The following is a 12,039-nucleotide window of genomic DNA, read 5'->3' as shown; positions in this document are numbered from 1 at the left end:
TGCAATGACCATTGGGGTGCACATATCTTTTCGAATTATGGTTTTCTCTGAATATATGCCCTTGAGTGGGATTGCTGGGTCATATGTTGCTATACTTTTAGTTTTTTAAGGAACCTCTATACTGTTCTCCGAGGGCTTCTCAGGTGGCTCAGTAGTAAAGAACCTGCCCTACAATGCAGAAGACACAGGAGACACGGATTTGATCTCTGGGTAGGGAAGATACCCTGGAGAAGGAAATGGCAACCCACTCCAGTATTCTTACCTGGAAAATCCTATGGACAGAGGAGCTTGGCAGGCTATAGTCCAGGGGGTCGCAGAGAGTCGGACATGACTGAGCACACACAGGCGTGTGCACACACACACACACACACATACACTCACACACACACTCACGCGCATACTGTTCTCCATAGTGGCTATATCAGGTTCAATTCCCACCAACAGTGTAGGAAGGTTTCCTTTTCTCCACACCCTCTCCAGCATTTATTGTATGCAGATTTTTTGATAATTTTTGACCATTCTGATTGATATAAAGTGATACCTCATTGTCATTTTGATTTGCATTTCTCTAATAATGTGTATTATTGAGCATCTTTTCAGGTGCCTACTGGCCTGTATATCTTCTTTGGAGGAATGTCTATTTAGATCTTCCCCCCACTTTTTGATTGGGTTATTTGTTTCTTTTTTATATCAAGCTATATAAGCTGTTTATATATTTTGGAGATTAATCCTTTGTCAGTTGCTTTAATAATTTTTTGCAAATATTTTCTCCCATTCTGAGGGCACGGAAGCAACTTAAATGTCCATCAACAGAGAAATGGATAAAGAAGAGGTGGTACTTATGTACAGTGGCATATTGCTCCGTCATAAGAGAGAACAAAATAATGAACGAAATAATAAAAATGAAATAATGCCGTTTGTGGCATCATGGATGGACCTAGAGGCTGTCACACTGAGTAAAGTAAGTCAGACAGAGAAAGACAAATATCATATGATATCACTTATATGAGGATTCTGAAAAAATAGGACAAGTGAACTTATCTACAAATCCGAAATAGACTGAAAGATGTAGAAAACAAACTTCTGGTTACCAGGAGGTAAGAGGGGGAGTGATAAATTAGAAAATTGGGATCAGATCAGGTCAGTTCAGTCGCTCAGTCCTGTCTGACTCCTTGCGACCCCATGAATCGCAGCACGCCAGGCCTCCCTGTCTATCACCAACTCCCGGAGTTCAATCAGACTCACGTCCATCGAGTCAGTGATGCAATCCAGCCATCTCATCCTCTGTTGTCCCCTTCTCCTCCTGCCCCCAATCCCTCCCAGCATCAGAGTCTTTTCCAATGAGTCAACTCTTTGCATGAGGTGGCCAAAGTACTGGAGTTTCAGCTTTAGCATCATTCCTTCCAAAGAAATCCCAGGGCTGATCTCCTTCAGAATGGACTGGTTGGATCTCCTTGCAGTCCAAGGGACTCTCAAGAGTCTTCTCCAACACCACAGTTCAAAAGCATCAATTCTTCGGTGCTCAGCCTTCTTCATAGTCCAACTCTCACCTCCATACATGACCACAGGAAAAACCATAGCCTTGACTAGACAGACCGACATATACATAATACTATATATAAAATAAATAACTAATAAGGACCTACTGTAGAGCACAGGGAACTCTATCTACTCAATACTTTGTAATGGCGTATATGGAAAAAGAATTTTAAAAAGAGCGGATATACGCATGTATATGACTGATTCACTTGGCTGCACCTGAAATTAACACAACATTGTAAATCAACTATACTCCAATAAAATTTTTCTAAAAATTTTAAAAATTGTGCACTTGATATTTATGTTCTGCAGCTGAAAATCCAGAATCTGTCTTGTTTGATTTATAAAAACTTACTATTTTTTAAAAATGTGTGTTTGACTTTATACAAAGCGGCATTTTCCTCTGACGATTCATTAATGAGGGTTACATTATCGTCTTAAAAAAGGAAGTCAGATGGAATGTTTAATAATTTACGAGTGAACGGAGGGAACATTTGCCTGGTTTGCACAGCTGAGGACGTAATTAGAAGTTCCTAGAGAGAGAGAATAGGGTGAGGGTGTGCAGAAATCACAACCATTAAAAAGCAACTTTTCCCCAAATTGCTCACAAATGTGAGGGATTAGTCAATATACTTGGGGCTCTCTAAAACTTTTTAGCAGCCAATAATTTCTTCATCATTGAGGAACTGCAAAGGAAAAGCTTATTTCCTTTCTTAATGCCATTTTGTTAGACAGTTTTAATGAAGTAGCAAATTTGTCATGCGACAGGAAAAGCTCACGGACAACATATTAGAGTTTGCAATCCCAGTCAACGTATCTAGTTACTTCGTTTTTAGGTGACTACCCTTTGCTTATTAGATAAATGACTAAGGCAAATACCTTTGCAGACACTTGCATGCTGTTTTCCTGCATGTTCATAATGGCTTCAGAGATCTTGACGTCTATTGGGTCCATGACCGACTCAATGTTGAATGGTCCTTCCAGTCGCTCTGCCACCAAGAGCATGGCATCTGTTAAAATATAGGAACATGATTGATTTGAGAACTGGGAACTCCAGCTTCTAACCTGTGTTGCAACACTTCCCACATGACTGGCTGAAAAATGATCACTCATTCAAATTTGGTATTTGCTTTTATATAGTTCAAAATGGAATGGATGACTCAGTTTTAAAAGAGTATTTTATTTCACTTGAAGGTTTAAAACTATTTTACAAGTATAGAACCTGGCCCCAAAATGAGAAAGTAAGTTCAAATTAAAAGAGTTGAATATACCTAGCTCTTTCAAGTGAAGTTTAAAAAAAATTAGATCAGGTTCAAAAGTGGAGTTAATCTCTTTTCTTCTGGAGTATGGAGAACATGGAGACTATTGAAGTGTAAATTTGAGAGTCTGGAGGATGTTCAAATGTCAAGACTCAAGCATAACTAGGTGGAGGAAGCATTGCTAGATTTTCCAAGAACAGACTTGTCCCTACTTGGTGGTGTCACTCTATCTAGCATGCCCTGTTTTTAACACCTTGTTACACTTTAGGAATAGAGAAACTTCTCTTCCTTGGTTTTTCTCCAGTCAAGAATATTGGAGTGGGTAGCCATTCCCTTCTCTGGGGGATCTTCCCAACCCAGGGATTGAACCTGGGTTTCCTGCATTGCAGGCTGATTCTTTACTGTCTGAACCACCAGGGAAGTCTCTGGTTTTTCATATTTAAGGCTTATTACTGTGTCTATCACATTGTAAGCTTTCAAAAATGTCTATGAAATGATACTGAACTGAAGTACAGCTTGGGAAGATTTAGTTTTCTGGAGAAGATTGTCACAATGATAAGGAGATGAGAGTTATAAAATAGGGGTGAGTTGCTCTGGGTTCCCAACCTGCCACTAACACCCGGATGACTGTGGGAGAAATCTCTAGCTCACTGGGCCAAAGATTAGTGAAGCGCATAAAGGGACCTCGGATGAGGACTCTCCCAGTGTCTATAATGAGTGGCACTGTAATAATAATAAGTGATAAGGAGGACCATTCCTTTGCCACTGCAAATTGGCCCAGGTTGGTAACCAGCATAGTTTGCTAACTTGTCTCCATCAGGACTGTGGAATAGAATTTTCTGTATGATGAAAATGTGGCTACTGAAACTTGAAATGTGGCAAATGTGACTGAATAATTAAATGGTGAATAAATTATTTTCCCTTTAACTAATTTAAATATAATTAACACTGTCCATTTGAGACCAGCAGCTACAATGAAAGACAGAACAGCCTAGACTTTTAACATGTTGCCTCAAAATTTGTCAGGGTTTTCAATTGGTAAAGCACTTGGAAACCAATCTTAAAATGTTGCCCCTTTCAAATGAATACATGTTTATCATCAGACACTTAGAAAATATAGAAAAGAAACATGAAGGAGAGAAATACACCCACAATCCCACTTCCCAGAATAACACTATAAACACTTTGGTATATGCCCTATGTTGTTTTTTTCCCCCTTTGTGCATGAATATTTTAAGCATGCAACTGAAAATATACTGTGTGGATATTGTATAATCTGCTTTCTAAATGTAACATATTATTAATGTAACATACTGTTTATAGTAGCTGCTTCATAGCATTGGTGTGAAGAAAACAAATTTTATTTTTATTACATATCCTACCATGCTCCACCAAAGGCCAACATCAAACATTTTTCAGGGTTATAAGTAGGTATGAATTAGGCAAGTGAAAAGCCTTTTAAGATAGATGAATTTTTATAAGAAAGGACTGTCTGGGAAGCAGAGTCACGTCTTTAAAGGGCACCAGGGTTTGTGAAAAACATCAGCTTTGACAGTATCAACAGGCTGTCTCTGCCAGACCTCACACCTGGGTCCTTGATCTCCTTGCTATGGAATGATGGAGACTAGAAGCATCCAGAGCCACACTAGAAAATCAGGAGGTCCTGCTTCCATCCTCACCCCCAGTGCTTGGTCCATATTACTCTCATGGACAATGACATGGGAAACTGAAGTGTGAACAAAGACTCATTATAAACTCTAATAACAAATTTGCTGATTTTCCCCCCCTTATCACAGACCTATTTGTGAATGTCACATCAGAACCTTACAACAAAGTGGTCATTTCTCTGGATCTTCATGACCTAATAGTCTGGCAACTAATGCTCTTGAACTGTGGTGCTGGACAAGATCCTTGAGAGTCCCTTGGACTGCAAGGAGATCCAACCAGTCCATCCTAAAGAAAGTCAACCCTGAATATTCATTGGAAGGACGGATGCTGAAGCTGAAGTTCCAATACTTTGACTACCTGATGTGAAGAACTGATTCATTTGAAAAAACCCTGATGCTGGGAAGGATTGAAAAGGAGATGGATCGACAGAGGATAAGATGGTTGGATGGCATTTCTGACTCAATGGACATGAGTTTGAGCAAACTCAGGGAGACAGTGAAGGATGGGGAAGCCTGGCGTGCTGCAGTCCACGGGGTTGCAAAGAGTCAGACATGATGGAGCAATGGAACAACAATGGACAGAGGATGCACACTGTTTGGTTGTAGTATTTGGATATTAAAGATGTTTTGGTGGATTTTCCTAGTGATCCAGTGGTTAAGACCCCTTGCTTTCACTGCCGAGGGCATTGGTTCCATCCTTGGTTGGGAAACTAAGGCCCTGCTAGCTGTAGGGCAAGTCCTCCCCCAACCAAAAAAAGATGTCTTCTCCTTTAGTTTTTGTCTGTTTATTTACTTATTTGGCTGCCCTGGTCTTAGTTGTGGCACAGGGATCTTTGATCTTCATTGTGGCATGCAGGATCTTTCAGTTGCATCCTGTGGGAACTTTATTTGCAGCATATAAACCCAGGTCTTCTGCATTGGGAGAGTGAAGTCTAAGTCCCTGGAACACCAAGAAAGTCCTTTCTTTAAGGCTTTGAAAGTTGCCCTGAAAGTTGCTCTGTTTCTTTTATGTTTTTATATCTATTTTGTGTATTTATAAAAATAATCCCCTGTATTGTTAGACTCTTCAAGAGGCTTTTTGATGAAGATTAATTATGACAGATGAGCAAGTTTCTCTAGACAGGAAAGTGATAGTCTCTCAGTCATGTCCGACTCTTTGCAACCCATGGACTGTAGCCTGTCAGGCTCTTCTGTCCATGGAACTCTCCAGGTAAGAGTATTAGAGTTGGTAGCCGTTCCCTTCTTCAGGGGATCTTCCTGACCCAGGGATGGAATCTGGGTCTCCTGCTTTGCAGGCAGATTCTTTACCATTTGGGCCACCAGGGAAGCCCATGATTCTCTAGACAGGTGTCTCCTGCTATTAAAATAGAAGGACAAGGAATCCTTATAAAGGAAAAAGAATTGGCCCTAGGGAGTCATCCACTGTATGCAGTTAAAGGAAGTGATAACTATGGGATCCTTAATTGTATGTTTTAGAGAAGTATTTGAATAAATCATTACACAAAGAGTACTGGCCTATCATGGAATATTTATCCAACAGGAATGGGTTGAGTTGAGACAGTAATAACATTAGCTATATCGGATGTCTTAGTCAGTTGTGTTCTGGGTAGAAAGGACGAGCTTTGCATTGGATCATAAGGAATCAGTATATTGTCTCAATTTGCAATGACGGGGTCTAAAATATCTCTGAGAAGTTTCTCTTGTTTAAATTCAACCAGTCCCTCTTTACCTGACATTCCCTTTAACAGGTAAGGCACAAAGCCATTCGATTCATATCATAAAGTCAAGGAGTTTCTCTTTGGTGATTTCAATCTTTAGTTCCGTGTTCCTCTGTCACCACAGAGCTCAGCTTTTTGCTTCCTGGATCTGCAAACTCAGCTCCTCTTTTTTGACCCCATTTGCCTCCTTGACCTTGGAAACAGGCCATCCTACTGATGATCCCGTTTATTAAACATGTTACCAAATGGCCATATTCATTCAGATTGCTTGGCCTTGAAGTTCCATTTTTCATCTTGATTCATTTGCTTTTTACACAAATTAATTTAAGGTGATACATTTTTGCTGTAAATAAATATATATTTATTGATTTCTAAAAATTTATTTATTATTGAAGTATAGCTGATTCACTATGTTACTTTTGGTATACAGCAAAGTGATTCACTTATACATACATATGCATGCACTGTTTTCATATTCTTTTCCTTCATGGTTTATTACTGGCTATTGACTATAGTTTCTTGTGCTATATAGTAAGATCATGTTGTTTATTTTATATAGTAGCTTATTTTCCTTTTAATTTAGATCACCAGTCATAATATGCTACTTTAAGCTATCTGGTTTAGGCTATTACTAATTTTTAAAAAATTCATTAAAAAATCACTTTACAAAGGAAAATTAGATTCTCCTTTGAAGACTCAATGATTGACTCAAAACCTCAGAACCATTATTAAGAGTAGCAATGTGCATGGAGTTAACCATACTGTATTGTACCCTGAAACATTTGTTAAGAGGGTGGATTTCATGTTATGTGTTTTTTTTTTTTTTTAACCACACACACACAAAGAATGGTGGCTCAGATGGTAAAGAATCTGCCTGCAGTGCAGGAGACCTGAGTTTGATCCTTGGGTTGGGAAGATCCCCTGGAGGAGGGCATGGCAACCCACTCCAGTATTCTTGTCTGGAGAATCCCCATGGACAGAGGAGCCTGGCGGGCTACAGTTCATAGGGGTGCAGAGTCAGACACAGCTGAGCGACTATGCACAGCACATTGTGTTGATCAACTACAGAAGTTCTTATTAACTGAATTATCTGTTGATAAATCGTTAACTAGTATAATATATACCAATATACTGAAACACTGTGTTGCTTTCATAAAGAAATACATGCATTCTTCCGAATCTTGGAAAAGCACAGATAAAATTGTGTGGAAATATTTGGATAAAATAACATGTGTGCACTGATCATAGTCACACCCAGGTTTTTGGTCAGAATGAGAGCAAGGCTAGCAGAGGAAAGTAAGTACTGGTTTTCTGGACTTAAAATTCTCTATTACAAAGTTGTTTGTGAAAACAGGTTGGTTGACAGAGGGCCAGATAAATAGGAGGATAAAGGGGCAACAGAGGATGAGCTGGTCGGATGGCATCAGTGGCTCAATAGACATGACTTTGAGCAAGCCCTGGGAGACAGTGAAGGACAGGAAAGCCTGGCATGTTGCAGTTCATGGGATCACAAAGAGTTGGACATGACTTTGCGACCGTACAACACAGCAACAACAGACAACCATAAGCAGAAAAAATATATATGTCTCCTTACAATATAATCATCCCTGCCCCCAACAAAATCCCCTTTTCCATTGTTCTAAATATATATGACGGGATTCCCCAGGGTCACAAAAAGAAAAGCAGCTTTTCAGAAAATTCCTCTAATATTTTGTGCTTCCATGTAAAGGTTATGCTCACAGCAGCTGCCTTTAGGAGTCTAGTTTAGACACACTGCAAGGTGAGAAAGTAGCAGTGAAGGGCAGCCTGAGTCCTCAGCGCTGGGACTTGGAACCAGCGTGCAAGCGGATGGTGGCTCTTCCTCGTGCCGCAGAGCCCAGATGGTGAGAGGATCTGCGTGGTACCTCCGTGGCCCACTGAGCAGCCAAGCACATCCCCGCTTGACTGGTGTGCCTCCCACCTGCTGGGCAAGTCTGTCAGCAGTCAAGCTCCCCAAGTGTCAGGAGAATCTTTTCTCTCCTTTGGGGCCAGGGAAACCATGCCTCTCTCTCCTCCCAAAGCAAAGAAAACACACAAGACTTTTATGACACCAAGGCAGTAGTTGGTAAGTTTCTCTGAAACCAATTAAGTCAGAACATGGTCATAACTTCCTCCAGAGGCTGCCATCCTATGCTATCTTAATTATCTCCGTGCCATTTATATTTTGAAATATTCGGAACATTATTTTTAACTATGCTCTTGGAGCTGTTATCTATTGCCAATTAAACTAGGCCAGTTTGAGTATGTCAGCTAATGACCAGCTGGTCCTTTCTGTGCATAGCTTCCGTGTTGTCCGTTTTGTTTCTCTTTAAACAAAAGACTATTGTCTTGCTCAAGCAGTATACATAACTTTTGTTTCTAATGTTATTTAGACGGAGTCGGAGAACGCAATGGCATCCCACTCCAGTACTCTTGCCTGGAAAATCCCATGGATGGAGGAGCCTGGTAGGCTGCAGTCCATGGGGTCGCTAAGAGTCGGATGCGACTGAGCGACTTCCCTTTCACTTTTCACTTTCATGCATTGGAGAAGGAAATGGCAACCCACTGCAGTGTTCTTGCCTGGAGAGTCCCAGGGATGGGGGCGCCTGGTGGGCTGCCGTCTCTGGGGTTGCACAGAGTTGGACACGACTGAAGTGACTTAGCAGCAGCAGCAGAAGTAACTGGGGGCTTCCCTGGGGGCTTAGTGGTAAAGAATCAGCCTGCCATGCAGGAAACTCAGGTTTGCTCCCTGGGTCAGCAAGATCCCCTGGAGGAGGAAATGGCAATCCACTCCTGTATTCTTGCCTGAGAAATCCCATGGACAGAGGAGCATGGCGGGTCACAAAAGAGCTGGACACAACTTAGCGAGTAAACAACAACAGAAGTAGCTGGTATCTTAGCATAAGGTTTTGATGCAGAGAGAGATATGATGACCCTTTTAGCACAAGAGGCGTGTGTAGCAGCTCAGCAAGAATGTGCCCACTCAAAGGGTGCAGGCAAAGCTGCACCTCGGGGTCAAGGCATTCCACTCACGTCAGCATGGACTTTCTGGTTAGGAGTGAGTAAACCCAACTCTGGTTAGATGGAGTCAGGTGATTCAGTTTCCATTTAGGTTCATCCATTGAAAGTCTGAGAGATAACATGTGTCACTTAATTCACAGAGTCCCATTTTCTTCATCTATGAAGTAGAGATTGTGACAACCTCCACCTATAGTGTGCATGAGGAATCAAATGAGATAGTGCCTGGAAAGATGTTAGCACAAGGCCTGGCGCACAACAAAGTTTAGCAGCTATATGGCACTATCTCTGGGCAGTAGAAGCAGAAAGGAGAGGACCACCTGGCAAGATATTTTGGTGGATGTATTGACAGCAAGTGATGTGAGGAGCTGGGTCGTAAAATATACATGAATGCCTTTAAGATGTATAACTGGTACTTTTTTGTATGTTAAATTAATATTTTCATAGTAGCTGCTTTTTGATGGATGAGTTCATTATACCAAGAGATACAAAACTTCAGTGTTTTCTCACATGGTGCCCCTTTGCCAATTAAGGATCACTATAAATTCTGACTCACTTTCCATCGAGGGGTGTGTGTGTGTGTATGCAGCTCAGTCCTGTGTCCAACTCTTTGTGACCCCATAGACTGTAGCCCACCAGGTTCCTCCTTCTATAGGATTTTCTAGGCAAGAATACCTGGAGTGGGTTGCCATTTCCTGCTCCAGGAGATCTTCCCAACCCAGGGATTGAACTCATGTCTCTTGTGTCTCCTGCATTGGAGACGGGTTCTTTATCACTGGCGCAACCTGGGAAGTAGAGGTGGGGTTTGTATCTCGTCCCCCTGAATCAGGGTGGGCTCTGTCACTGCAGTGACTACTACAGCATGCACTGCAAGGGACACTTGATTTCCGGAGCAGGAAATGATCAGACTGCAGCTTCCACTTTCTGTCTTGTGAGACTCTATCTGAGGTCCCCATGTTGGTCTGGCCACATGTAGGCACTGCAGGGGATAGTCCCTACTGGGCCCAGGTTACTAGCCATGCTTGCTGCTATAGACAAAATACTTGAGTCCTCCCAATAATTCATATGTTGACACCTAATCCCCTAGGTGATGGCATTGAGGGGCGGGGCCTTTGGGAGGTGATTAGGTCGAGAGGCCTGAGCCTTCATGAGTGGGATTAGTGTCCTTATTAAAGGACCCACATGGCTCCCCTGTCCTTCCCACCACGTGAGGACACAGTGAGGGTGGCAGCCTGTGGACCAGGCGCAGGCTTCACCTGACACAATCCACCAGTGTCTTGACCCTGAACTTTCCAGCACTCAGAACTGTGTGAGAGAGATGCTTTCTGTTTCAGCCACTCAATCTTTGATATTTTTGTTAGAGCAGCTCCAGTGGACTAAGACTCCTGCCAGGGTGCCAGGCATGTGAGTGAGGCCAACTCGACCAGTCTATCTACCAGCTGATTACCACCTAGTGACCCCACATGGGGCAGAAGAATGAGCTAGCTGAGGCTTCCCAAATTCCTGATTCACTGTTCTGTAGTTTATAATAATACCATTGTTGTTTTAAGTTGCTAAATTTAGGGATAATTTATTTTGTAGCAACAGAATATTGGAGTAGCCCAATTATAATATTTACAAAATACTCGGGGATGTTTTTCCTATAATTTATTTGACAGGATTCAAATTATTCAGATCTCTAGTCAGTAAATATCTGACAAACAACATTAATGATGTAACCTCTATTTCCAACCACTAAAGTGAAAGTGTTAGTGGCTCAGTCGTGTCAGACTGTTTGCGACCCCATGGACTGTAGCCCACCAGGCTCCCCTGTCCATGGGATTCTCCAGCCAAGAATACTGGAGTGGGTAGCCATTCACTTCTCCAGGGGATCTTCCAGACCCAGGGAACATACAAAAAGAACCGTTCTAAGCCTGCACTGCGTTTCAATACAGTGTTGCTGCTGCAACTGCTAAGGCACTTCAGTCATGTCCGACTCTGTGTGACCCCAGAGACGGCAGCCCACCAGGCTTCCCCGTCCCTGGGATTCTCCAGGCAAGAACACTGGAGTGGGTTGCCATTTCCTTCTCCAATGCATGAAAGTGAAAAGTGAAAGTGAAGTCGCTCAGTCAGACCCCATGGACTGTAGCCTACCAGGCTCCTCCGTCCATGGGATTTTCCAGCCAAGAATACTGGAGTGGGGTGCCATTGCCTTCTCTAGGGGATCTTCTGGACCCAGGGAACATACAAAAAGAACCGTTCTAAGCCTGCACTTGTTGTTTCAATACAGTGTATTGTTTCAATACAGTGTTACTGTACGTCAAATGCAGGGTTGGCTAGTCTCAGAATCAGCTGTTTCCCCTGGGATGTGAGTGGGAGCTAGCAAGACAGAGAGCAGGTTTGGAAGAAGGTAAAGATGTAGATTTTTCTCTAAGTACTTGACTTTATGAAGAGCAAGTCTCTGACACAAGGAACCAGCCATTATCTCTCATCTCTGGATGGCATTGGATTAAAACCATCTTGCTGCAGGGACTCCCGAAGGCTTTGTGCCTCTGGGATAGAAATATTAAGTAGGATTTCATATGATTAGACACATCTTTTAAATTTATCTTTTGATAAAAGGAGATGTAAAATCAGAAATATCTTTGTTGAATGCTACTGATTATAACCTGGAGGAAAGTGATTTTCGAAATGTTTTAGGGGAGGCAAGAAGAGAAAGACTTTCTTTTAAAATGAGATGTTATTAGTCTTTGTGTAAGTAACAACAGAGTAGAAATAATTTTGAAAGTTCAGTTGTGAAAGGGTGGGGAAACAGATGTGTGTGTGCATGCTTGCATGTGT

General features: G+C 41.9%; 1 protein-coding gene across 1 annotated transcript in view; it reads right to left on the bottom strand.

The window, feature by feature from the left end:
- The window catches only part of GPC6 (glypican 6), a 1,236,352-nt gene that overhangs the window by 119,414 nt on the left and 1,104,899 nt on the right, over positions 1-12,039 (bottom strand). Inside the window, exon 5 of the mRNA XM_005909238.3 lies at positions 2,419-2,549. Within this exon, the coding sequence (XP_005909300.1) occupies positions 2,419-2,549 (131 nt within the window). The remainder of the gene's footprint in view (positions 1-2,418; positions 2,550-12,039) is intronic.

The sequence above is a fragment of the Bos mutus genome, chromosome 12 (genome assembly GCF_027580195.1).
Source record: "Bos mutus isolate GX-2022 chromosome 12, NWIPB_WYAK_1.1, whole genome shotgun sequence".
Classification (NCBI taxonomy): Eukaryota; Metazoa; Chordata; class Mammalia; order Artiodactyla; family Bovidae; genus Bos; species Bos mutus.
Note: the sequence above shows the minus strand (reverse complement) of the source record. Positions and strands in the feature narration are given on the sequence as shown.